Below are 27,849 nucleotides of genomic sequence, written 5' to 3'. Positions count from 1 at the left end.
AAGCCTACAGTAGATTGTAAGGTTGGTACCACTCTTGATCTCTGGAGAGCTCTGCTTTAAGAAAGAGGTTTTCTTAGCAGGCCTCCTATCCCAGAGACTCAACTCACAACTGGCGGGAAGTATTGGGTCTGAGCTGAGGCAGATGGGAGTAGTCTGTGTTTCTATGAGGATGACCTAAAAACAGCAGCCAGCATTCTCTGACATTTAGGGGGATGACGCTTGATAGCTAATGAGTCTGGGTCCAGAAGAAACAGTGCAAAAACAAGGTTATCTAGAAAAGTTAAAAGCAACCCAGAAAACAGGGTGAAATAAGAGCTTAACAAAAATAGCCCAGCACAGCGAGGAAATAAAACAGACACTTCATAATTATTTTAAATGACTAGAGTACTGATTATACAAATGATCCACAAAGAAATTTGTGTTCCCAAAAAAGTGAGAAGAAAAATACAAAATACTGATCACAATACACAAATGTACTCAGAAGCATGCTTGCAGTAATAAACGTAGAGAAGTCACAAAGCTACAGTAATCAAAGCAACATGGTACCAGTGTAAGGATAATAAATATATATATCAATGGAATAGACCTGAGAATCCAGAAATAAAATAATACATCTATGGATAATTGATTTTCCACAAGGTACCAAGACCATTTAACGGGGGAAAAGATAGTCTTTCAACAAATGGTACTGGGACAGTTGGATAGACATATGCAAAATATGACACTAAAAATATAAGCAACCAAAGAAAAAAACAACTAGATTTCATCAAAATTTAAAACTTGTATGCATCAAAGAGCTATCAATAAAGTGAAAGCAGGGGTGCCTGGCTGATTCAGTTGATGGATGGAGCTTGGGACCCTTGAACTTGGGGTTATGAGTTTGAGTTCCATGTTGGGTGTAGAGAGTACTTAAAAATAAATTCTTTTTAAAAAGGGGGGGCGTGGTGGCTCAGTCAGTTTGGCATCTGCCTTTGGCTTGGGTCATGACCCCAGGATCCTAGGATGGAGCCCAGCACTGGGCTCCCTGATCAGCGGCGAGCCTGCCCCTCCCTCTGCTTGTGCTCTTTCTCTCAAATAAATAAATAATCTTTTTTTAAAAATCAGATTTTAGGGGTGCCTGGGTGGCTCAGTGGGTTAAGCCTCTGCCTTTGGCTCAGGTCATGATCTCAGGGTCCTGGGATTGAGCCCCACTTTGGGCTCTCTGCTCAGCAAGGAGACTGCTTCCCGCCCCCCTCTCTGCCTGCCTCTCTGTCTACTTGTGGTCTCTCTCTCTCTCTCTCAAATAAATAAAAATCAGATTTTATTTATTTATTTGAGAAAGAGAGGGAGAGAGAGAGCACCAGTTCGAGGGAGGGATAGAGGGAAAAGCAGACTCTGCAGGGAGCCCAGTCTGGGACTTGTTCCAGGACCGTGGTATCATGATCTGAGCTGAAGGCAGATGCTTAACCGGCTGAGCCACCCAGGGGCCCAATAAATAAATCTTCAAAATAAAAGTGGGGGGCACCTGTGAGGCTCAATGGATTCAGTGTCCAACTCTTTGTTTTGGTTCAAGTCATGATTTCAGGGTCTCAGGATCAAGGCTCACACTGAGCCCCATGTGGGATTCCACACTCAATGTGGAATCTGCTTGAGATTCTCTCTCTCTCTCTCTCAAGTAAATAAATAATCAAATAAAGTCTTAAAAAAAAAAAAGACAATGAGAGCACTGGAGTGCCTGGCTGGCTCAGTCAGTAGAGAATGTGACTCTTGATCTCAAGGTCATGAGTTCAAGCCCCACGTTGGGTATAGAGATTACTTTAAAAAATCAATTATTTTAGGGGCGCCTGGGTGGCTCAGTAATTAAGCATCTGCCTTCAGCTCAGGTCATGATCCCAGGGTCCTAAGGTCCAGCCCCATTAGGCTCCCTGCTCAGTGGAAAGCCTGCTTCTCCCTCTTCCCCTGCCTGCCGCTCTGCCTACTTGTGCTCTCTCTCTCTCTCTCCCTCTCTTGGTCAAATACATGAACAAAATCTTTTTAAAAATTATTTTTTAAAACAAATAAATAAATAAATAAAAACTTAAAAGGGGTGTCTGGGTGGCTCAGTGGGTTGAGTGTCCAATTCTTTTTTTTTTTTTTTAAAGATTTTATTTATTTATCAGAGAGAGAGGGAGAGGGCGAGCACAGGCAGACAGAATGGCAGACAGAGGCAGAGGGAGAAGCAGGCTCCCTGCTGAGCAAGGAGCCCGATGTGGGACTCGATCCCAGGACGCTGGGATCATGACCCGAGCCGAAGGCAGCTGCTTAACCAACTGAGCCACCCAGGCGTCCCGAGTGTCCAATTCTTGATTTGGGCTCAGGTCATGCTCTCAGGGTCCTGGGATCGAGCCCCATGGTGGGCTCTTCACTCAGTGGAGAGTCTGCTTGAGATTCTTTCTCTCCCTCTCCCTCTCTCCCTGCTCACACACTCTCTCTGCTTCTCTCTTATATCAATAAATAAATCTTTATAAGTCTGTAAAAAAATTTTAAGTGAAAGCATAACCCATAGATTGGAAGAAAATATCTCATATTTGATAAAAATCTATTCAGAATGTATAAAGAACCCTTACAACTCAATAACAAAGAAGACAAGCAACCCAATTTAAAAATGGGCAAATGACTGTAATAAACACTGCTTCAAAGAAGATAAATGGGTGCATCTGGGTGGCTCAGTGAGTTAAGCCTCTGCCTTCTGTTCAGGTCGTTATCCCAGGGTCCTGGGATCGAGCCCCTGCATCGGGCTCTCTGCTCAGTGGGGAGGCTGCTTCCCCTCTCTCTCTGCCTGCCTCTCTGCCTACTTGTGACCTCTGTCTGTCAAATAAATAAATAAATAAAATCTTAAAAAAAAAAGAAGATAAATGAGCAACAAGCACGTGAAAAGACACTCAACATCTTGTCATTAGTTATGAGGAAAATGCAAATCAAAACCACAATAAGATACCACTTTACCCCACTAGGATGACAATAATAAAATAAGGTGGGGGGTGAGTGGGAATAACAAGTGTTAGCAAGGATATGGAGAAATATTAACGCTCCCACATTGTTGGTTAAAATGTTAAGGAACAGTCACTGTGGACTGGCAGTTCCTCAGAAAGTTAAACACAGAATTACCCAGGAATTCCACTCCTGGGAATATATCCCCCCTCCCAAATTAAAACAAATATCGAACAAGAACCTGTACATGAATGTTCATAGCAGCATTAGTCATAATAGCCAAATGTGGAAAAAACCACCAACTGATTAATGGATCAAGAAAATGTGGTATACCCATACAAGGGATATTATTCAGCCATAAAAAGGAATGAAGTACTGATACATGCTGCAACACAGATGAATCTCAAACACATTACTTCTAGGAAAAGAAGCCAGACACAAAAGGTCAAATGTAGTATGATCCCATTGATACGAAATGTCCAGAATAGGCAAATCTAAAGAAAGGGAAAGTAGATCAAGGAGAATGGAGAGTGAATGCTAACAGATAGTTTTTTTTGGAATGGTGACAATATTCTGGAATTAAGATGGTGATGATAGTTGCACGACCTTGTTAATATATTAAAAACTGCTCAATTGTAGCTGTAAATTGAATTTTATAGTATGTGAATTATAGCTCAATTTTAACAAGTAGAGCATTCATAAGTTTTTTGATAAATTTTCCTAAAGTTCATTACATTTAAAAAAAAAAGATTTCATTTATTTGAGAGAGAGCGAGAATGAGCTGGGGAAGGGAGGAGCTGAAGGAGATAGGGAGAAGCAGACTCCCCGCTGAGTGGGGAACCTGATGTGGAGCTTGATCCCAGGACCCTGAGATCGTGACCTTAGCTGAAAGCTGACACTTAACTGACTGAGCCAACCAGGCACCCCTAAATGTGTTTTAAATGTGTCGTTGGTCTTAATGGTGCAGGGATATACTGAAATCTGAACGCTTGCTTCCATCTCTTTGCAACTCATTTGTCATCATCATTTTCCATCTCATCCCTGATCCACAACTGTGTACCAAACCCCTAGCCATTACAGAACCCAGACCACCAAGGTCTTTCATTCTTTAAAAATCTTTAAAAAAAATCTTTCAATCTTAAAAAAAAAAAAAAAAAAAAAAGATCCCAGGGTTCTGTGATTGAGCCCTGCATCGGGCTCCCTGATCAGCAGGGTGTCTGCTTCTCCCTCTCCTTCTCTCCCACTCATTCTCTCACTCTCAAATAAATAAATAAAATCTTAATTTAAAAAACCTCTTAGAACAGTATCTGGCACATACTAAGTGCTCAATAAATGTTAGTGATGATGCTTTTATTGCTGCCACAATTTGAGCTACTATTTGGTAAATATTGGATGGCTGGATAAAATGTACATCATTCTAGGCAGAGATTGCTGAATTATCCAACTCACTGGCAAGGGAGGACTATAGTCTCTTAGGAACCCAGAGAGGAGGGGCACATGGGTAGCTCAGAGAGTTGGGCGTCTGCCTTTGGCTCAGGTAGTGATCTTGAGGTCCTGCAATCGAGTCCCATATTGGGCTGGGGAGTCTGCTTCTCCCTTTCACTCTATTTCTGTGCTTCCCTCTCTCTCTCTTTCTCTCTCTCTCTCAAATATATAGTTAGAATCTTAAAAAATAAAAAGAAATCCAGAGATGAGCTATTAAAGCTCTAGTAAGTAAAAATACTAGTGTGATAATGTTTTGACCTTTTTAAGACTATTTGAGCTGACAATGGCTATAAAACAGAGGAAACCAAATATTTTCAATTCCATTTTCAGATAATTTGGACTTGCTTAAACTATCCAGCAAAATAGGAGCAAAATCAGAGGTTCAGCTTGGCTCTAGCTTCTGATCCTAGATGGTGGCAGTAACAACAACAACATTAATAATAACAGCAGAAGTTCTTAACATGTGAGGTGCTCTTCCAAACGCTTTACATACATTAACAATTTAATGTTTATGGGAGATTTCCCTACTATATCCAAGATAGCAGAAACTCAGAGCAAAAAGGTTGTTACTAGCCTAATGGCAGAGCTATTCGAGGAATGGGAGCCTTTCTCCTAAATCTGATGACTTATGAAGGTGACAAAAGGTTAGGCCACTCAGTGTTGGAGAGGACAAGATCCTAGAAAGTGGAAATGTTCCACCACTGCCGAGGTATCAACAATGTGGCTGCAACTGGGCAGAATTTCTATTTCTAATGTCAGGATAATAAGGAAGTTGCTGCCAATACTGCATAAAACTCAAGACACTTAGCAGGGATGGCTGGCTTCCAACTGAGCCATTAAGGTAAATGTAAAAGAAAGCTCCAGGTAGAAATATCATTAGGAACTCAGAGAACACACTGAGTGTTTGAAGCTGGTACTTAACCTTCTATTATTGAACTCAGGGTCTTGCCATGCTGGGACCAATCTGAGTTCACTTACGACACCCCCTCGTGCCTATAATACTGCTCATTTCTGTTATCTGAGCTTCACGGAGGTAATTAGAGCAGCAATCTCTTATGTCTGGGTCTCAAAGTACCAAGATGTTGATTTCTCCTGTCCTTGCATTTCCTTCCAGCCACAATTGTTCTGTGATCTTGTTTGGGATTCCTTTTTTCTTTTTTCCATTTCACTGTAACAGAGTCTGAAGAATATATAACATATATTAGCATTCCCTGACATACAAATCCTTCAGAGGATCTCTCTTAAGAGGAGAGGGACTGGAGACAACCATGAGAAAAGATAGGTAAAGGAAGTTTCGAAGAGAATAGTTCACGTGACTGTGCAACATGATAGAGACACCAAGGAGGGAACTGAGATGGATTAAAAAAAGGAAAAGCAGTGCTTGACACAGAAGATACTCAAGAGCTGTTTGAGGACTGAGAGAATTAAATACTAACAGGAGAAAGAAATACCAGGATTCTAAAGGTGGAACAGACATATTTTCCCAGCTACCTTGCTACTCCCAGACCCAGCATATATTTAATAGATAAACATCAGACTTACATTGTTTATGTAAATGCAAATGCTAATTATAACACTAAATGATAAATTAATCATTACCTGTAATTCATGGTAAATATCACAGTCCAGGGGTACCTGGGTGGCTCAGTCGGTGAAGCGTCTGCCTTTGGCTCAGGTCATGATCCCAGGGTCCTGGGATCAAGTCCCAAATCAGGCTTCCTGCTCAGTGGGGAGTCTGCTTATCCCTCTGCCCCTCACCCCACTTGTGCTCCCTCTCTCTCTCTCTCTCTCTCTCTCACTCGCTCTCTCTCCCTGTCCTTCAAATAAATAAATAAAATCTTAAAACAAACAAACTAACACACACCCCAGTCCAGGCTTGGCACACCTGAAATACACAGATGAATGTTCTTTTTACATTTTGAAGACAGAACAAATGGGACAAAAGTGTTGCCTTCCTAAAGTTAACCCATAGAGCCCATGCCAAGGTCAATTGTTCCAACTCCAAACTCGGGGCTTTCCTTTCCTGCTCCCTCTCCCTGACAGTTTAGAACTGCTGGGCTCCATCTCTGATCAACTCTGTTTATTGTGAATTCTCTTGGCTTGGTTTCTCACTTCCACTTTGAGACCCATTTCCTACCCACCAGCACCTGCCTTCATGGATTTCACACACTCTCATTGTGCTCATGAGTTCTAAGTCTGGATCCAGAGTTCCTTTGTGCCTTCTTCCCAGCCTCCTTTTGTTCTGGTACCTCCTTAGTTCATCCCCACTAACCTGCATCTTACTGGGATTTTTCTGTCCATTAGTTCCATATCAAACTGCTCGCTGGGCATTTCTACATGCATATATCAAATTCAAAATCCTGAGGCCAAATCCATTATTTATCCCCAAATCAGCTCCCCCTCTCAACCTCCCTTGCATAGCTATGGGTTAATTAGAATGGAGGCACAACCATTTAGAGAACTACCGACCGGTAGGCGAGATCAGTGTATTGGGTCCAATGTCAGGCTTGCCCATAATCCTTCTGGCCACTTCCAGTCCTATTCAGCTGAACTTCTTTAGGCAGTTGTCCATGCTCACATTCTCCCTTCATCATCTCCTTTTCCTTCTGTAATCCATACATTTAGCTCCCCTGAACAGCCCCACCCAAACAAAACTCCTCCTGACAAAATCACTAATGGTTTTCTTGTTGCTAAAACCAATGGATTCTTTTTAGTTTGTTTTTTTTTTTAAGATTTTATTTATTTATTTGACAGAGATCACAAGTAGGCAGAGAGGCAGGGGGAAGCAGGCTCCCTGCTGAGCAGAGAGCCCGACGTGGGGCTCGATGTGGGGCTCAATGTGGGGCTCAATGTGGGGCTCGATGTGGGGCTCGATGTGGGGCTCGATGTGGGGCTCGATGTGGGGCTCGATCCCAGGACCCTGGGATCATGACCTGAGCCGAAAGCAGAGGCTTTAACCCACTGAGCCACCCAGGCGCCTCTCTTTTTAGTTCTTAAGTGACCCTCTAGTAGCATTTAACAATGTTGACCACTCCCTCCTTCCTGCAATACTCTTTCTTTAGCTTCTCTACCACCGCACTCTCCTGATTGCAATCTACCCATCTTTGGCTGCTTTTTCTCAGCCTCCCCCAAACCAGCTTTTCCCCTTGTTCCTTATCTCAATGAATGACACCACCATCTCCTAAGTTTCTAAACCCAGAAACCAATTTCCTTGGCTTCTCCTACTTGCTCCTGACATCCCTCAGTAATAGGGTCTTACCTATTCTTTTTCCTAGTTTGCCTTTCTTCAGCTTCATTACCTATATTTGTAGAGCACTTACTATGTGCCATGCAGGAGTGTTCTAGATGCTTTAATTCTTACAGCAAGCTCCTTAGGTAAATTTTATTATCATCAGTTTTCAGATTAGGAAGAGACCTAGGATGGTTAAGTAACTTTTGTAAGGTCACATAGCTATTATGTGGTAGAGCAGGATTCAAACTGAAGCAGCTTGACTTAATTCTGGGTCCAGGCCCACCATTCTCCTTCACCTACATTAGTCCAAAAGCCTCCTTGCTGGTCTTTCTGTCTTGGCTTCTTCTAATCCTCTACTCTTCAGCCTGAGTGATCTTGTTAAAACATGTCACTCTCTTGCCTAAAACTTTTACTGACTCCTCATTGCCTTCAGGATAAAGTCTACACTCAGGGACCTACATAACCTAGTCAGCAAGTATTCACCTCTTTGGTTGCTTGTTTTTTGGCCTCATTTTAATCACCACCCTGACCGCCCCACTAGCATACTGATAGTCTACATTTCCAGGCTTCTGCACATTGTCTGACCTGCCAAGAACACCAACTCCTTCCTCATTCAGATTATACATTATCCACTAAGCCTTTTCTAACATCCTAAAACTAGGCCATAACCCCCCACCCGCCCCGTGCATTCCCACAGCCCCCAGTACTAATATCCACTGTAGCATTTATTTCACTGTTGTTTTGCCTACTAGTATCTGCACTAACATAAAATTATGAGCTTCTTGAGAACAAGGACCTTGTAGAGTTCACTGTTATATCCTCAGTACTCAGCTTAGTGCCTGACTGGTATGCAGTGGCTATTTAATAATCACTGAATCAATAAGCCTTTATTGTCTCTATCATACTCTTAACACCTACTTACAAATGCCGTCTAATATTTTCATTTTCATATGTGTTAGCCTGATCTTTATGACCAGATTCTGAGTTTCTGGAAGAGAGCAAATATACTCAGTACTTCAGAGTTAGAGGTTGCTGACACAAAGACTGACACAATTAGTATTTATTCAGGGCTGAGTGAACATCAACAATCTAGTGGTGTACGTACTATTTTAATCTCTCTCAACCTCCATTTGAGGAAACAGAGTCATAGAGAACTTAGTAGTTTCCCTAAGATGACATAGCCAGTAAGTGACAGAGCTGGGATTTGAATTCTGACATTGGTACCTGTACTCCTTTTTTTTTTTTTTTTAAGAGATTTTATTTATTTATTTATTTGACACACAGAGAGAGATCACAAGTAGGCAGAGAGGCAGACAGAGAGGGAGGGGGAAGCAGGCTCCCCACTGAGCAGAGAGCCTGATGCGGGGCTCAGACCCAGGACCCTGGGATCATGACCTGAGCCGAAGGTAGAGGCTTTAACTCACTGAGCCACCCAGGCACCCCTGGTACCTGTACTCTGAACCACAGTAAGAACAGGCTGAGGAAACAGAATTACAGATGCTAAGTAATTTACCCAAGACCATACTATAGTGCTGAGACTGGAACCTAGGTCTTTCCAAAGCCTACACCCTTAACTATTTGGCATAAGGCTTCTCTTGCTTTAAATGTCAGCACTAAAACGCATACTAGGTGTTGATAAATTTTAAAAGCTGCAGCTCTGGTTTCCTGAGATTGAAGAATATTACATTCCCTTCCCAAAGAGGCATCACTGGGGGCGCCTGGGTGGCTCAGTGGGTTAAGCCAAAGAGGCATCACTGTAGCTTATTGGGTTAATTTACCTTAAATATCAACAGCTTAGTCTTATAAGCCAACTTAGTTTATATAGTCTCTAGTGTTATCCCTGCAACACTGAAGACTGTGTTTTCTTCAGTGTGAAAACCCATGTTTTCTAAGACTGGCCTCTAAGTAAAAATTGACTCTCATTCAGAAATTTACTATTCCCTTTATTTTTCAAAACCAGTTATGTGATATTCCCAAGTTCTCTGCTTTTGTGGCTCCTCATTTCCTCAGTGTAGAAGGTCTTGTTTCCGAAGGTAACCTATGATCCACAAGCCCTCTTGGCTGTTTTTTTGTTTACCCTTAAAAAATTACCATCCTCTATAGGCTTATTAGACCCTTTATGTTTGTGTGGTACTCTGCTTTCCCCCTTTATCTCAAACATTTATTAAAAACTTAACTGTGTATCAAAATGCAAATAACCTAACTCATTGAAGGCCATATTTTCAATGAAAATGGGCTTGGGGTTTAGATATTGGAATATTATTTCCTTAACAAGCTTCATAAAGTCATCCTCTGCTCAGTTTGCAATTATACTCCCAAGTATCTTTCAACAAAATCTCAGTAGCTACTTCTACAGCACATTATATGGAGAGAGTAGCTGGAGCCAACTCATTAGATCTTACTCCAAAGATTTTTACCAACATGTTAGCCCATTTTGCTGACAAAAAAGATTCTCAAGACTTATTAGAGCTCTTCCACTAACATTCCCTGTTATCCAAATGAACTGCCCATCTTTCTTGGGAAATGTTCTGGAGGTTATTTCCTGAATTAACAGTATGGCTCTGTCTTTCTGGATCAGTAATGATTTAATATAAAACTGAGAATCAAACATCCCTGAAATATTTAGCAAAATATGAATATTATATTTCACAATGTTGTCTTCAACGATATACACAACCCCAAATGAGTATATGAGTAGTGCTGTATCATATTGTTATTGTAGTAATATTTCTGGGAGAAATACGGAATTTGGAGTAACTACAGGCCATGAAATATGGCCATATTGCACCAATACATGAGGAAAGTTCAAAACTAGATCATAAGAAAAAGACCAAAGCATCATCAGTGATGATGAAAGGCACATCTCTGAACTAAATCTGATTTCCCTGAGGAAGGAATAAGTACTGAACTTATTATAATAGAATACGAAAAAAAAAAAAAAAAAGAATACGCCTTTTAAGGACTGAGAAACCAGTCTGTCATTCTAGAAAAAAAAATCAAATCATGCAGATAAATGTCTTACCGGCGAGAAAAAGCAGAGATGACTAAGCTGAAAAAAATCTCCTCTAGCCTGTCTTATATCGTTTCTAGGTAGTGCTGTTCCTGATAAGACACATGGCACAAAATATGGTTTCTCTGTATATCAAGGTAAGTTACTGAAGATAGCAGTTTTCTGAATAGAAACCTTAGATAACAGCAACAGGTAATGCAGTTTGAGATCCTGAGGAAGAAATACTGGCACCCCTACATGGGCTCAATAGATAATCTGAAAATGGTACAAGTGCCGGCCTGTGTATAGCCTGTCTCTATTATAATCAGAGGGGAGAGTGTTATAATCTGGCAGAAGTAACCCTTCAGAGTCTGCAGAGCATTTCATCAGGTAACTGAACACTCACTGCATACACAGGCAATAGATTAGATGCTGAGGAATCAATCCAAAAGAACCCCCTGCTACTCTGAAATTAAAAACTTCATTTTCATTTTCTCAAGCCTATATATTTTATGATGAAACAGGATGTACATTATACTTCTCTTGCAATGATGTAAGAGGATTTAGGATCCTCAAGGAAAATCGTGCAAAGAGCCCTTCTCCTCCAGCCTTCTGCCTATAGAAATATCCTACAGATTCCCTGAAAAATAATGTAAGCTTTCTTTAGCAAATGAAATACACCCTGTTATTCTCTCCCTGACCATTTCACTTTGTTTTTCATGACACTTAAGACCACCTGACACTTTACGTATTTATCACTTATCCTTCCCAACTAGAATACAAGCTCCGTAAGGGCTGAGGTTTCAAGTATTTTGTTCACAGATATGTTCTCAGTATCTGGAACTGTATCTAGTATGTAGTAAGTTCTCAAAAAAATTACAAAATTTATAAGTGTTTTTAAAAGACCCCTGAATAATATATTAGAATTAAATCCTAAAATTTTGGCATACCTGTGTGTATGTATATGTGAGTAAGTTTATAGATTCTGTGTAATATTCAGCATAGGTCAAGTCAGGAGTCAGAAAATCAGAAGCTTGTGTGGGGAAACAGAAGCACGACTGTAAAAACAAAGCAACACGTCTTATTAAATGTTCTGAGGGAATCAAACACAGTCAGCAAACTTCTGTAAAAGTAAATTAAATTTACCTCTGTCCTTTCCATATCTGAAATCTGACTGTAGTAAATTCAAATTTACTTCAGATTGGTTGGATTGACATTAGCTTTCTTCCTTGATAAAGCTTTTGAAAGTTAGTGAACTTTTTTTCCTTCTCCTTAAAATACTGCCTAAGTCATGCTGTAAAGATATAAGCCCTCAGATCGAAAGAGTTTCCTATTTCTATTTTGAGATTTGCCTGAGTCACAACATAGTCTTGGGAGAATCACTCTGCTCTGTCTCTCCATTTACTGAGACTGCCTGGGAACTCAAACTGTCAGCCAAACAGGAAGAGGACCCTTCTGCCTAACTCCAAAAGGCCTAAGTCATATGAATGTGGTGAGGTTTAATGATGGATATAAATCACTGCGAATGGACTTCCCACAGGGTGGATGAAAAAAGTCAAACATTTGACTTAACTTCCTCTATATGAATTCAGGGCTGTAGAAAAGGTACACTATTAAATACAGCCGAGCGAATGTCCCAATGTTTGTATAACGTGTGTTTTCAACTAAAGAGACCCCTTCTGTGTTCCTACTATACATGACCCCCCCCAAACCCAAATATAAGCAATGTAAAGTGACTGATCTGATCTTGGCAAAGTTATACTGTTAAAAAAAAAAAAAAGTCAGTGTTCATAAAGATGTATAAGCCACAAAGGCCCTTTTTCTTTTTTCAGAAATGGATAAAAAGTGTTCCTTCCACCTGGATTCTCTTATTTGAGCCCTATGTGGTCTTGAGTTCTTCCTGCTTGTGTAGTTAGCATGTCCTAAGTTGTTCTGCCTTTGTGACTATAATTTCAAACCTTCTTCCCCACAACAAAGCCTTTTGACAGAGTTACTCTTTCTGTACTCACACAAATGGAAACAGAAGAGATGAAAAGCCCTGGGGATGCAGTAGTTATAGGTCTCAAATTGATCCTCTGCTAAGTACAACCTGAACTCTGCCCCTCTCTTGTCTGGGTGGAGTTCCTTTCTGGGCTTAGTGATCTTGCATGGCATAGGAGGCTTAGGACCCAGGGGGCGCCTTTCAGCCGAAAAACACCTCGCTGCAGCAAGCTAGCTGGGAAGCTCCCAGTTCTAAAGAGAGGCTGTTTACCAGAAGAGCAAAACAAGGGCAGGTCTCACTGCAAGGCTGGGACTGGGAGGCAGAGCCGAGGCCAAGGCGACCCCGGTTGGACACTGGTTGGTCAATCACCCGCAAGATGAAGGAGGTGAGGATGCTCTTGGCCTGGGTGCAAACATTCCTCATCAGCAACATGCTCCTAGCAGAAGCCTATGGATCTGGAGGTGAGATTACAATCTTTCCTTCCTGCAGCAACTTAATGAAGTAGAAAGGGTAAAGCAGTTTCCCAAGCATGGCCAGGCTAGACAGGAAGATCACTGGAAATGAAGCTTTTAGCTGGTTTCTCTTATTCCAAGAAGACTTCTCCACCCTCCCACCCCCCCCACCCCCCCACCCCTTTTTTTTTTTTTTGCTCTTCTTTTTCCTCCTTTCCCTGTCAGGGTTTGCAGCTCCATATTTGCCATTAAGAACAAAAGCAAGTAGCCACTTTCTCTCCTTCTCCTTGCCTGTGGCTCATGAATGCATGGAGTTTGGGATTCATCTCCCCTACTCCCTAAGTCCTGCTCTTTTCATGGTAAGGTTAGGGCACAGGCCCGCCTTCCCCATGCTCTCCTGCTGGGGGGAGTGGGAGTTTGGAGTCACATCCAAGCAGCGATGAGGTAGGTTCCCTCCAGTTTGAGGCTCTCTTTTGCCTGACTGAATCAAGGCTTTTGTAGAATTCTCCTGGGAGGGAGTGTTGCCAGTGCTAGTGTGGCCATATCGGTGAAAGGAATACCCCAGTTTATGTAATGTGGAATTACAACACAGGGATCAATTTCAGGTCCGGCCACCCACCGACTCAAAACTCCCAACATCTCCAGAAAGGTACTCGAACCCAAGCCTCTCCTGCACACTCCTCCAAAGTGGCCACAAGTTCCAGAATAACAACCCCTTGCACTTGTGCAGTGCTTTCCGCCTTTCAAAAAGCAAAGCAAAGCTAACATGCTCTGACCGCTGAGTGAGGGCCGGGCACCAAAGAGGCGCTTTAGATGCGCTTTCTCTTCCTTCTTTTTCGGGACTCACAACAACCCATCAATCAAGGCAGCAGGGGTTTTCCACATGAGGTCAGGGAGGCCCAGCCGGGCCTGTGGTCGCCCAGGCAGGGTAGGCCCGGCTCCACTGCCGGTCACTCAGTGTCTGGTGGGGCTCCTCTTCCTCACAGACTGCTTCTGGGACAACGGCCACCTGTACCGGGCGGACCAGCCCTCCCCAGCACCGGGCGTGCGCTGCCTCAACTGGCTGCAGGCGCAGAGCGGCCTGGCGTCTGCCCCCGAGTGGGGTGAGTGTCCGCCGGGGGTGGCGGGCGGGCGGCGGCGGGCGGCGGGCGCGGTCTGGGTCCTGGCCCCGTCTCATGGCGCCTTCTCTACCCTCCCAGACGCCGGCAACCACAGCTACTGCCGGAATCCGGACCAGGACCCGCTAGGGCCCTGGTGCTACGTCAGCGGCAACGCCGGTGCTCCCGAGAAGCGGCCTTGCGAGGACCTGCGCTGCCCAGGTACCCGCCCGGACTCCGAGGACCTGGGGACCCCGGGGACCCCCGAAACCCCCACGCCCTGGAAGGCCTGGGAGCGGCCGTTACACCCGCCGCGCACGTGCGTCCGCGCGTCGCCGGCCGGCCCCGCCCCGCCCCCGCGCCGTCCGATTGGCCAGGGCTGTCTCCAGGCCTCAGGGCCTAAAGCCCATTGGCCGCTGCCGCCTCTCGGAGTGAGCTCATCCTCCGCGAGCGCCTTGTAAACAACCGTGGGAGGCGAGGCCCCACCTCTTGGCCGTGCTCTCCCTCCTGGGTGCGCAGCCTCCGGGAGCTCACCGGGCTTAACTCCCAGCCCCACACCCTTGGCGAGTCTCTCAGTGTGTAGTGGTCCTTTGTGGAGCATCTGCTGTGTGTTAGGCGCTCTACTCGCAACGCCGCTGGAAAGAAGGTGTTTGCGGGGATCTGAGCCTCAGAGAAGTTCAGCGACATATGGAAGGACATGGCAGGGTCCAGATTTGAATCTGAAGTTTCTTAGATTCCAGAGCGAAGGCTGGTTGCTCCTGAGGCGGCTAGACAGTTCTCTGAAATTAGATTAAATGGGATGTGTAACGCATATAACATAGTGATTGGTAAACAATGTGGATTCATGGATTGTTTCCTAGCGCAGAGGGAGACCCCTTTGAGAAGACGGCAAACTGAGCCGGGCCTTGAAAGACGGCAAGGATTTGAACAAAGATTAAAGAAAGAGAGGCTCTTTCTTAGTCCTTCCTCTCACATTTGCCTTGTCCCAACTGTACTGTGGCCCCCTCAGACCTGATCTCGCCCCTGGGGCAAGGATGGATTTCAGTGTGTGTAGGCATCCTAAGGTGAAATCCTTTCCCCTTACATCCCCCAACACTCCAGGCCAGTTTCAGGTGTGAAATTCACTCAGGCCACTCTAATGAGACATATTTTACACTTCACCTGCAGAGACCACTTCCCTGTCCCCTCCAACCTCCACAACAGAAACTGAGGAGGCGTCTGAAGTGCCAAGTGGAGAGGAGGTGCAGTTGTTCGCTCCTGCCAACGCCCTGCCTTCCCGGAGTGAGGCAGCAGCCGTGCAGCCAGTGATTGGGATCAGCCAGCGGGTGCGGGTGAACTCCAAGGAGAAAAAAGACCTGGGAACCCTCGGTATGATTGTCCCAACTCTCCTGTGCCAATCGTCAAGAAATATTTTCTGATCGTCTGGGGTGAAGCTAATGGGACCTTGTGCCCTCTCCTTGGCAGGCTATGTGCTGGGCATTACCATGATGGTGATCATCATTGCCATTGGAGCTGGCATCGTCTTGGGCTATACCTACAAGAGGTCAGTAGCTTCTCTTCTGGGCTCTCTGAGAGGAGGGGAAGAAGGTGAATAAAGCCAAATCCACCTTCTTTGTGGCATACATGCCCAAAAAGGACGTGAAGTTTGAAAGAGGAAAACTAGCTTAAGATGTATAGACTTGGTTCTAGTCTTTAGCAGATGACCTTGGACAAACCTTTTCCTTGGGGGCCTCTACTCCTCACCAAAAAGCCTTGTTAGGTAGGAGCTCTGGTTTCCCACTTTATAGATGAGAAAGCTTTCATCAGAGAGGTGAATTGACTTGTTCACGGTTGCAGTGCCTGAGAGTGGCAGAACCAAGATTCAAACCCAGCTCTTTTGATACCAGATTCTCTACTGTCTAACCCAAATGCCTGGTATGAAGTGAGTGGTGCTGCAGAAATCAGGCTGAACACTCATTGTAGGGTCCCAGAGGTTGATTTCTTTCTTTCTGTGACAAAATTCTACCAGAGGGGGCACCTGGGCGGCTCAGTTGGTTAAGCCTCCAACTTGATTTCAGCTCAGGTCATGATCTCAGGGTTGTGAGATTGAGCTCTATGTTGGGCTCCATTGCACTGGGTGTGGAGCCTGTTAAGATTCCTTCCACCCCTCCCCATTTTAAAAATACGTAAAAATAAAATAAAATCATACTAGAAAAGGTTCCTAGCCATTCCTTTTGCAGTTGGGGCTTGAATATCCTGGACCCTAAGTGGGATCTCCTTCAGAACAGGAGGAAAAAAATGAGTTGGAGGACATAGAACCTGTTTGCTATTCATCACCAGATATGAGAAAGCCAGAGAGGTTCCTGGGAAACTCAGGGACCTGACCTGTGGCTGAAACAACAGGAGGAGAAATGCTCATTTTGAGAGGCTCTCTAAAATATCCTATGGAAAAGGCTCTCAAAGTCCATAGTGGGTGCATGGTGATAAGTCAGAGTTGCATTCATTTTTACAGCATTAGGAAAATTATTTGCCAGTCTGGGCAATATCAGGAGGTTTGACTTCTAGCCCTGAGTGCTTTTGATATTTCTCTTCTGTGGTCTGAGAAGGCTTTCTGAAAGGGAAGTGACATGGTAGCCTGCATTTTCTAGTGGTAAGAGCTATGACTGAGCTTACAGCCCTGGTGGGTCACCCAGCATTAAATAAACCTAGCATGTCCTTAGGGACTGTATAGTTACCCTCCTCATTTTACAGATGAAGAAGGGGAAGTGTTGGCTAACAATAGTGGCAAAAGTGAACATTTGCCATATGCCAGGCCCTGCTTCAAGCAATTTGCATGCTTTAACTCAGTTCTTACAATCACCTTTATGAGGCAAATGCTGTTATTATCCCCAGTTTACACATTGGGAAACAGACAAGAGAGGTTATGTACCTTGCGTGAGGTCACACACCTAGCATTTGGTGGAGCCAAGTCTTAAGTCTTGCCACAAACTATCTGTGTGATTTTGGACAAGTTGCTTCTGTTTCCTACTGCAGAGCTTAGCTCAACGTGTAGCACATAGTAAGTGGTCAGTAAGTGATAGCTGTTTTTTCTTTTCTGTAAAATGTGAGTCTTGTACTAGCACTCTCTGAGCCCTGGTTCCTTCTCTAGTTTTCTATGATTTAGGAAGCAGGGGTTCAGAGAGAATCAAGTATTGACGTAAGAGGCTCTCCTGACTTCTGTTCTGAGGCTATTGCCCTTAGTGGAATGGTTAACAGGAAGGTCCAGGGACACCTGCTTGTTCATTTTAGCAAGTTAGAGAAAATGATGTGGTAGCCCTGGCCTGCAGTTCATAATCAGACCCAAACTTGTTGGCTGAGTTGAGTCCTTGAAATATTTCCTCCTTCCTCAGCCATTGGATAGCAGTTGGCTCTTCTCCAATCTTGTGACAGTTTCCAGGTGCTTGAACTGACTAAATGTTCTTCATTCTGAGCTCAGCTCTCATGCCCAGTAAGGAATCCAGGCCTTTTTTCTTCTAAATTTGCTCTCTAGGTTGTCACAGGACTGCCCTGAGGCCTAGAATTTACTTTCCTGTAAACTCAGGGCAAGGCACCAAGTCACCAGACTCCCTGTCACTAACCACCGGACCACCCCTTTCCTCAGCAAAAGTGCCCTGAGAACAGACTGTAACAGGAAACCACATGTGGGCTAGAGCAAGCTCTCAGCTCCCATCTCTCTCCAAAGTCAGAGAACAGTGTGTCCTGGAAAGAGCTGTTGAGTGTAGGTTCTGCTGTTCCTCTAAACTTCAGTTTCTTGATTGTTGAATGGGGATATATCCCCCTCCATACACCCATACCCACCCACCCAAGATTATCATAAGTATTAAATATAAGCAGAACACCAGTCAGGTTAGATAATCATAATAGCGGCCAGCATTTATTGCATGCTTTCTAAATAAATAGAACCTTACTGAATGTTCTCTGATGATCTATTTCAGGCCTCATGATCATACTTACAAGTCTCACTTTTTTTTTTTTTTAAGATTTTTATTTATTTAACACACACAGAGAGATCACAAGTAGGCAGAGAGGCAGGCAGAGAGAGAGGGGGAAGCAGGCTCCCCGTCAAGCAGAGAGCCCAACGCGGGGCTCCATCCCAGGACCCTGAGACCATGACCTGAGCTAAAGGCAGAGGCTCAACCCTCTGAGCCACCCAGGCACCCCACAAGGCTCACTTTTTACACCGTTTTACATTAAGCTGCTGAGACCCAGAAGAGTTAAGTGCCATGTCTAAGCTACATAGCCAGTTAAGATGTGTCCAAGGATTATCAGTATCTCCCCAAAGCCCAGCAAGTCTCAGCAGCGTCATGCAAATTTGCTTTGAAATTGCAAAGTATAGTAGGAAAAATGGAAACTGAAAAAACAGCTGGGTCTAGAAGTCAAAAGAACCATGATGTAGTTTTGGAACTGCTGCCTATTCTGGGTGCGACACTGGACAAGTAATTTACCTTCTCTGGTTTCCTCAGAGTTTCCTCATCTGTAAAAAGTGTAAAGGCAGGAGGTCAGATGTGATGATCCTCTGAGTTCTAATGTTTCCTAAAAAGACAATATTACTTGCTGGTGGCTACGGACAGTACTGGGTTCAAATCCCAGCTCTGCTATTTGCTTAAATAAATGATTTAACCTCTTTGCACCTGCCTTCCTATCTCTGAAACAGGGATCCTAATAGATACCATTTGGTTTGTTGTGAGGATGAAATTAGACAGTGTAGTTGGGCATAGAGTTTGTGTGCATAGATTTAGCTACTTTGAGGAACTTTTCCTGAGCAGCAGTATGGCACAGCACTACTTCCAACTGGGAAAATAGTGAAAGAATAATTGGAAGAAACCTATGTTGCATGAAGGAAGTCTGGGGTGTTTCCATCACCCCAAAGAGGAGTCAGAGGCAGGCAGCAGCTGCATTCACGCCAGCTGACTCTGGCCAGCCGAGCTCCTGAACATAGCTCTGTTGTAGTCATAGAATTACTGTAACCCTTGAACTTTGCAAAGGACCAGGAGGCTAATGGGATGGAGCTTTCCCCTGGCTGGGAAGGACAAGCAGGAAGCAGGCTTCCTCTCAGGGGAGTAGGGCCGCAGGTGGGGGTGGGTGAAGGCTCAGCCTGTTGGGTCTTTGTCATGGTTGTCTAGGCTACAGGGTTCAGCCAGCCAGTCTGCAGCTCCCTGTCCCTGCCCCAAGAGCGGTTTCTGTGCTATCCGGAGGGAGCAGGGAGCGTTTATTTTCTGATAAAAAGGCAAGGGAAAAACTGTAAGTCAACACTACTCCACCCCCTTAGGAGAGGAGCTGAGTCAGTGAATAAGCCTTTTGTTCCTTCTTGGCTGCCAGACAACAGCCTGGCTGCCCACCCCCTCCCCCCCACCAAGGCAGTAGGAAGGGACTGAGCTGCTTGATGGTCAATACAGCAGGCCTGGTGGTCTCTCTTGGATCTTGACAGGAGCTAGGGACAGGCTCTGCATCTCAGACTCCTAAGCACCATTAACAGGAGGCCTGTTGGGTTTGGTGTGTTTTGAGGCTTCTAAATGAATGAGACTATAATCCAGATAAATCCCAGTACCTCCTTCCTTTACCCTTGGCTGTTCCTCCAGTCCTGTTCTCCTCCATTAGTATGAATTGATATATTGTCCCCTAAAGACTTATGATGCAGGCTGACCATTATCAATAGCTGGCCACAGCCAGGTGTTTGGTAAAGAAGGTAGCTGAGGAAAGCAGGACAACTCCAAAGCCTTAGTTTCTTTATCTATAAAATGTGGATAATATTATCTTGCAAAATTGGTGTGGAAGTACACCAATTTTACTATGTAAAGTACATGGCATCCAGTAGGTGCGTAGGTAGCTCTTTTCATCTTGGATAATGGGAAGGTCATTTCCTGGCACCTTACTAGGTACTGGATGTATGAGTTCTCACTTTCCTTCTTCCTCCAGCCCCTTAGATTCTGAAATTCAGGCCTCAGCAAAGGACACTTGCATACTCCTCTGCTTTTGTTAATTGCCTTTTGGCCTTCTACTGGCTTGGGGTTCCCTTAATAAAATTAAATCCAGACCTTCCAAGTTTTTCCTTACTTGGGCAACCTTGAAGAATCTGGCTTTTTGTTTTATTATGGAAGGAGGTATTTCCTTCTGTGGTGGCAGCTGTAATTGATGAGCAGAGGGCAAAGTGAATCTTAAGCTGAGTGGGCATACACTTGGGCCAGACAGCCATCTTCCCATGTCCCTCCATTTCCTTTCGGGGTGCTCTGGGAATTATTTTGCTGCAGGAGTTGGTGGTATCCAGTCAGAGGCTAATGATGAGGATGGGGTAAGTGCCTCAGGCTTGCATATGCAGATACTCAGTCACCCAGGGTGACTCAGGGAGATGAGCTCACAAATTTGCCTTCTGTGACCTTACAATGAAAAAATAGGCAATCAGAGCACATCTCATGTGAGGAATCTTACATGTCAGGGACCCTGAAAGTTATCAAGTCCAAGTCCTTGTTTTGCAAATGATAAAATTAAGGTCCAGAAAGAAGGGGAGCTGCTGAGGTCACATAAACAATAATTGCCTTGGCTGGTCAGTAGGAGTTTCCTTGGGAAACAGATTAAGATAACATGGCTTGGTGAGTCACTCATATTCAGGGCAAATCATAATAACCTCCTCTGTGAGTTTTACAGAAGTTCTGCTGTTTTCAGAATGCATTCTCTTTCATTATCTTATTTTGAGACAGATATTGTCCCATATCACAGATGAAGAAACCAAGGCTCAGCAAGGCTAAGTGTTTTGCCAGGTGTCACTCAGCCAAGGCTGAGCTGGTATTAGAATGCAATAGAATGGGTTGATTTACAGATAGTTCTGAGGCACCTGTACAGACTCCACCCCCTCCCGGTCCTGCTGTTTTCTCAATATCCCTCAGTCTCTAGAAACTTGTCATTGTACCTCATATGATGGATGTGTAATCCATCTGCTCTCCCTGAGGTCATCCATCAGCTGCCTGTTTCAAAGCCTCTTTGGGGTGGGCTCCTTCTAGGAAGATTTCCTCTGACAGTTGAGCCCATGTGTCTAGTTGTGACTTCAGAGTATGCTGATTTAGGTCCTGAGTATTGGTTCTGGTGTGTAGTGTGCTAGGCACTCACCAAATTCTTTGGCCTGGAACAGGCATGGTCCAGGCCAGTGGGAAGGACCCTACGTGTGCAGCCAGAAGACTAGGTTTGAGTCCCTGTGCCACCATTTCTTTGGGATGACCCTGATTAGATCAGAACTTCCCTGAGTATCAGCTGGAGTCGAACGGACTTGGGTTTGAGCCCATTAGGTTACTGGAGAGTTCCTTCACTTCTTTGAACTACTTCTTCATCTCTAAAATGAATGATAAGACCTAATTGCTGGGGTTCAGCCAAGAATGAAGTGAGATAATGTACACAAAGTTCTTAGCATGGAGTGAGCACTCCCATTTGAATAAAATGGGCAATGCCATGGTCTGATTGGGTCACTGAGCACCATGAGAATTCAAAGGTGTGTGAACATGGAGGGATCCGATAGTCACTGTTTCATTGTCTCCTATTGACCTGAACAGCCTTTAGTCCCTTTTGCCCCCTGCATGGGCTGGGGACAGTCCTTGTTTCCAGCCAGTGCTCACATCTTCCTTGAACTTTAGAATAAGAGAGCTGTCTTGGAATAGGTTAGTTTTCTGCACAACTCTATGAGTTAGGACTGAGATGGTTCACTGAGATGGTTCTCTGGGTCTCTTGGAGCCTTTGGCCGAAAGAACAAAACTGTATCTTGCTTTCAGTCTCTCCCCTCTACACTATCTTCACTGAGCCTGTCTGCAGCTGTTTGAGGTTCATGCTACTATACACCAGTTTTACAGATGAGGAAGCAGAGACCACAGGTGTAGGAGCTTCTTGTTAAGGCAGTGTGGCAGAATGGAAATCTCAGATATCAGCCACCGATTTGCTCTGACTATGCTTAGCCCTTGCCTCTTCCTGGGTGCAGCAATGCTGTTTAATGAGCAAAGCCACTCGGGAGGCACAGCCTGAATGCTTCTTTCTTTTCCTGCCAGGGGGAAGGACCTGAAAGAGCAGCATGACCAGCAGGTGTGTGAGAGGGAGATGCAGCGAATTACCCTGCCCTTGTCTGCTTTCACCAACCCTACCTGTGAGATCGTGGATGAGAAGACTATTGTGGTCCACACCAACCAGACTCCAGTGGACCTTCAGGAGGGCAGCGCTCCCCTCATGGGTCAGGCGGGCACTCCTGGGGCCTGAGCCACCAGTAATGGACAGGAACCCAGGCAGATACTGGTACAGGACAGCCTACCCTCCTACAGTTGGGAGGAACTACACTTTCTGTTGTGGTTAAAACCGACCCTCAACCTTTTTTTTTTTTTTAAGTTCTAAAACAGAAGCAGGTGTTGTGCTAGGCAGGGTCTTACCAGTGTTCCTCCTCCATCCCTTGGAGCAGGATTTTGCCTATGGATGGAGACAGCAGCAGCCCACACAGCAGTGCTGCTGACAAGGGCTTCCAAACATTGCCTGTGCCCTGGAACTGAACCAGGGACAGACAAGGAGCTCCCCCAGGCTCCTCTGTGCTTTATTATCTAAGATGGCCTCAGTCTCCGCCCTTCCATTTATTCTCTGTGGGCTTGAGTGGCGCATACTGTTATCCATAGTTCAGGTCAAGTGGGTCAAGAGGTAGTATTTAAAAAATATATTTAGTTTTTAAAATAGTTGGGATGTAACTCCCAACTGACCTCCGAGAAGTCAAAACTGTGGGTTGAGAACGGGATCTAGGCTGGGGGCTCCTGGGGGTGCTCCAGCTTGTTGGTGGTGATGTGCCTTGATAACCGTGGGCTGGCCCCAGGCCCAGGGACTCTATTTCAAAAAGAAGGGAAGGGATTCAGAATCACATTGAACATTCCACTTGGGAAGAGGGCAGAAAAGGATCCGCGGCTGCTTTAAGCCACAGGACCTGAGGGGGACCTGGGGTACCCTAGACAGTCTCTGTTCAGGGTGGATAATGACCTCTTCATTTTTCAGGGGTAAGACAACAGCTAACTAACCTATGGGAATTACACTGTGGGGCATTGTGAGCTGCTTCTGCTTCTTAACTCAGAAACTAAGCTCAGAGTTTGCAGGTGGCTCTCTGGCCACTAGGCCAGTGCATTCCTCTGGGGTAGTAGAGCTAGGGTCACAACCCCTAACTCCTAAACAATCAGAACCATTGGAAGGGACCTTAGGGTTCCTCAAGTCTTTGGACACAGGGGCCCATAGAGGGAAAGTAATGCTCAAGGTCATAGAGCAAGCTGCTGGCATGGCCAAGAGGAGAGTAACATTTCTCCACAGCACTGTGCTGCCCTGAGCCAATGGCTCAGCAGGGCCTCCAAGCCCTGATGTCACACTTGGAGGCCTTAGCAGTGCTCCCTATCCAGTGCTTCCTTCCCAAAGCCCTTCCACTGCCCCACATGGAGAGGAGGGTCAGTAGGGACCATTCTCTTCAGCAGACTATTTCTGGGAGTGGTTTGCTGAGGGGACCTAGGCCTCATGGGTCCCTCGGTGTTAGTGATGCTGAAGAGAACAGTACATTACTGGTTTCTACTTTTCTATAAAAGCATTTTCTCTGTGTACATGTTTTATATACCTCATTCTGATACCTGCATATACAGTGCAGGAAATTGCTCTGCATTTGACTTGTATAAATTAAAAAACAAACAAAAAAACCCCCAGAACTCTGTATCGCCAAGTTTTCATGGGGTGCCAGGACACTCCTCTTATAAGGTGGCTGGGTTTTGGTTACCTTGTCCACACCTGTGTGGCAAGTGCTGTATGTCTATCATTAACCCTGGCCCTGTAACAGGGAGGCGGCAACTGAGTGGTGGGTAACTGCTGCCCCTGCGTTCTGTCATCAGTAGGAATCATTCAGTTTGAAGCTGTAGGAAAAGATGGGTATGCTGGCTTCCCCACAGGTGATTTTGGTCACTGCAAATCTCCCACCTCAGCATTCTTCCCAAGGTGGAGTTAATTAAAATGAACATCCAGGCAGCCCTTAGCAGGGGCTGGAGACAGAAGTATTGGATGGTGGTGCTGCAGCAGCCAAAGAGGGGGATGGTCCTTGGGCTGCAGGGAGCAGCTTTAGCTTAGAGGAAGGCCCCTGTGGGGTTAACTCCTAGGGCTCCAGAAGAAGCTACCAATAGAAGTTGTTGGACTTTCAGCATGAGATTTCAGCAACATGTTCTCTACGTCTTGGAACACCCAGGGTGATCTCTGTCCATGCCTAGACATTGCTTATACTTCTATAAACAAGGGATACCCTAGATTATCAGTTTAGCCAGAAACCAGGTTCTGTCCTTAAATTGAACTCCCCAAGCTTTGTGAGAAATCACCTTCGGGTTATATGGATTTATACTGTGCCAGGATCCTACTGGCCAGATATTATCCTGTCCAGTGCTCCATATCTCCCATATGCAGAAGCAAGGCAGGTCTTCTCTTAATCAACTGAAGGGAAACAAAAGGGGTGGAGGTGACTTGCATTCATTTCTTCCCTTTACGAAGGTGGCACCCAGCCCTGCAGAGAGGATATCCAGGTTTATAGGAGTATACGTGCATCAGAGGGTGGAAGAGCTGTCCCCAAACGAAGGACTGGGTTGCCTTGTTCCTTGGAGCAGATTGGTGTCTATATAAATGGGAGTTGGAAGTGGGGTGAGGCATGAGAAGTCCCCGCGTTGTGGGGAGTCAAGCAGGGGCCTTGAAAGTGGCCGGCAGACCACCCCACCCCCACGTGTATTCTCCTGCTGAGTCAGGCCCCAAGTCAATTTTTCATTCTCAGTAACATCACTTATGTTAACTGCTTAATTTATTTGGTCTGCTCAATGGCCCACCATGGGCCCACCATTCCCATGCTTGCTGGGGACAGCTGAGATACAACCAGCTGACTTAGGGTTGCTCAGAGCCAGGACTCAACCCTACAGCAAGCTTGCACACTCCACACATAAGTATGGTCTATAAAGCAGGTAAACTCTGTCCAAAGAGGACATCTAATCCCACAACTTATCAGGTCTATGTACAGTATTTTCACATATCACCCAACAGATAAAGCAACAAAAACAGTATTACCATCAACCACTCTCCTGGATCACTCCCCCCTCCCCTGATCTCCCCCTATCTCCCCAAAAAACACAACCACCACACATTGCGATAATATCCCAAACCCATTCCCAACTTGTTAAATATGGTGCAAGCTCACAGACACACAGGAGGCGGCAAATTTTTAAGGGTCCCTGAAGTTCTGGGAGCCAATGTAGAGCATGCCTCCAGCGCTTTTGAGTGCCCATAGCTGTGCCAGGAAGCTGCAGCCAGGAGCTACAAGGAGCTAGTGAGCTGGGACAACCAACAAGGGAGGTAGAAGCCAGAAAGCCCAGCTCAGGGAGCAACCTTCCCCAGCATCCCAGCTCCACTCTGCCACCACCTCTTCCTGCCTAAGTTGCTGCCTGGACCAGGCATGGTGAAGGGGGAGCAATGGCTGCCACAAGGGAAGGGCTGAGATTGCTGAGACAGCCATTCTCTTGGCTCATATGCTGGGCCTGTGGCAAGCCACACAATCCTCCAGAACCCACCCAGGACTAAGCTAATGGTTCTGGGCACTGAGGTGCCCACCAGGGAATGAATGACAGCAGCCAGAGTATGGGCTTTCTAAAGGGCAGGGCCCCTTTCTCTCCAGGCCCCTGTCTCTTGCTGCATTTGTGAGTGAGTGCTTGTTGCAGGTAGAGAGGCCCAGGAGCTCTCAGCTAGCCTCTAGCAGTATAGTTTGACAGCGTGAGGAGGAAGCTCCCCCTCACACTGATGTGGCCCCTAGGCCTGGGAGATGAGCACTCTAGCCCTTCCCCTGACTTCTGGCCAGTTCCACCACAAATGAAGGGACTCTTCAAAACCTGACGCCTCAAACCCTATCCCAGAGGGTGGGTGGATGGGACACAGAGTGGAAGGGGAGGGGTAGCACCACTGTCATTTCACATCCTTGGACAGCCGCCTGGCCACCAGCCTTTCTCTTGTCCACACTCCCACTTGAAGTCCTCCTGTACTCAGCTGGACTAGAGACTTCAGAGCCCACAGGCAGGTTCACCCTGGAATCCTGCCCAGCAGGTCCAGGTCATGCTGATTAGTGTAAGGAAGAGCCTCCTGGAATCCCAATGCCAGGGAGGTCCCAAGTGGTCACAAGTAACAGATTCCTCCTGGCCCATGGGCCATGCTTTTTTTTTTTTTTTTTTGCTTTTTTTTTTCTTTTTCTTCTTCACAGCTTTCAGACGAGTGTTGATCTACAGACAGTAACCAGGCCCCCAAACCTTGATGTGTTTTCCTGGTGCTGCACCCGCTTGCCTCCTGGGGAGGTAGTAGGGAGGGCTTGTTCTGTTTCTAAACAAGCCGCCAATCCACAGGAAGCCTGGGTGACCCTGCCCACAGCAGGGATGGGGTGCAGAGGGGGCAATGGTGGATGCAGAACGCCCCCCTGCAGGGGGCTGGGCCAGGGCTAGGTGGGTGAGTCCCGGGTCAGGCCGTACTGCATGCTCACAGTGTGGTCCAGCTCTTCCAGCTCTGCAGGCAGCGGGATGCCCAGCTCTCCCAGGTACAGGCAGAGAGCCTCAAAGGAGTCCTCCAGTTTTGAGAATGCTGGTCTATTAAAAAAAAAAAAAAAAAAAAAAAGAGGAGGGGTGAGTTGGAGGCAGGTGAGACAAGGGCAGGGCCACAGGATACTGTGTAAGGCCTGCAGCTCAACCACTTCCTAGTTGTGTGACCTTGGGCAAACCCCTTAACCTTGTGCCTCTGCAGGAAGCGGGGAAGTTACATAACTTGACAGCTACTGTGTAGGGCTGCTGTGAAGATGAGCGATAGCACTGCGACAAGGCTGGCCTTGCTACAAGGGGTAGCTTAAAAAAAGAAAGTCCAGGGCAAAAAAAGCTCATCTCATATCTTGGAGGAAATGCAATCATCAAAGATGGAATTGGACTAAGTGCCTTTTTAAAGATTCTTTCTAGTCCTCAGACTGTTTCCACATCAATGGATCGGTTTAGGAAGGGACGTTTCATACTCAGCAGCTCTTCCCAAGGGAAAACAAACAGCAGGCTCCCAGTGCTGTGGAAACAGCTTAGCTGGCCTGGAACCCTAAGCCAGCTCAGGCTTACTCCTCCACCTCCTCCATGTTTTTGTTTAACCATCTTGTCACCTTCTCAGCAAGGCCCACTCTCACCACCATATATAAAATTACAATTCATACTCTACACATCCCTCTTTCTTCAGTTCTGCTCTTTTTTCCATACCATTTGTCACTTCCTAATATTCAGTGAAGGATATTCTACCTATTGCTTATAATCTCTCCTCGTGAGAATGTGAGTTCCAGGAGGACAGGACCATGTCGAGCTAGGGTAGGCACTCAGTGTTATCTGAGTGAATTAAACATGGACGATTAAAATGATTAGGAAGGAATGTTAGCAAACAAATACTATGTAGCTTCACATTTTCTCCTCATGCTCTTACTCTGGTATTATTATTGAAGGACTGCAGTCCTTTGGCCCATGAGGGGAACAAAATGCAGAACCTCTCACCAGCAAATTCCAACTCTAACATGGGCCTTTGGAAACTATTTTAAAATTAAGGCTATGTACCAACTGGTTATCTTGAGGGGATGGAACAGG

General features: G+C 45.5%; 2 protein-coding genes across 3 annotated transcripts in view; one reads left to right on the top strand and one right to left on the bottom strand.

The window, feature by feature from the left end:
• The first annotated feature begins 12,867 nt into the window (after window positions 1–12,867).
• PIK3IP1 (phosphoinositide-3-kinase interacting protein 1) lies at window positions 12,868–23,790 on the top strand. The gene is made up of 6 exons (XM_059408861.1): window positions 12,868–13,097; window positions 14,075–14,191; window positions 14,288–14,407; window positions 15,353–15,553; window positions 15,650–15,728; window positions 22,228–23,790. The coding sequence occupies exons 1-6, from the start codon at window positions 13,013–13,015 to the stop codon at window positions 22,430–22,432; spliced, it is 807 nt and encodes a 268-aa protein (XP_059264844.1). The 5' UTR covers window positions 12,868–13,012; the 3' UTR covers window positions 22,433–23,790.
• Window positions 23,791–24,998: 1,208 nt separating this feature from the next.
• Window positions 24,999–27,849, bottom strand: part of LIMK2 (LIM domain kinase 2) — a 61,630-nt gene continuing 58,779 nt past the window's right edge. For both annotated transcript variants that reach the window (XM_059408859.1, XM_059408860.1), the window contains one exon: window positions 24,999–26,832. In XM_059408859.1, coding sequence (XP_059264842.1) covers window positions 26,688–26,832 — 145 coding nt within the window. In that variant the 3' untranslated portion in view covers window positions 24,999–26,687. The remainder of the gene's footprint in view (window positions 26,833–27,849) is intronic.

The sequence above is a fragment of the Mustela nigripes genome, chromosome 8, assembly GCF_022355385.1.
Source record: "Mustela nigripes isolate SB6536 chromosome 8, MUSNIG.SB6536, whole genome shotgun sequence".
Lineage (NCBI taxonomy): Eukaryota > Metazoa > Chordata > Mammalia > Carnivora > Mustelidae > Mustela > Mustela nigripes.
Note: the sequence above shows the minus strand (reverse complement) of the source record. Positions and strands in the feature narration are given on the sequence as shown.

What these genes read in the sequence shown, in the direction of transcription:
- PIK3IP1 (XM_059408861.1), top strand. Translation starts at nt 13,013, where the DNA reads ATGAAGGAGGTGAGGATGCTCTTGGCCTGGGTGCAAACATTCCTCATC. An exon ending in CGAGGACCTGCGCTGCCCAG is followed by an intron (nt 14,408 to 15,352) that starts GTACCCGCCCGG and finishes CTTCACCTGCAG; the next exon opens with AGACCACTTCCCTGTCCCCT. An exon ending in AAAAGACCTGGGAACCCTCG is followed by an intron (nt 15,554 to 15,649) that starts GTATGATTGTCC and finishes TCTCCTTGGCAG; the next exon opens with GCTATGTGCTGGGCATTACC.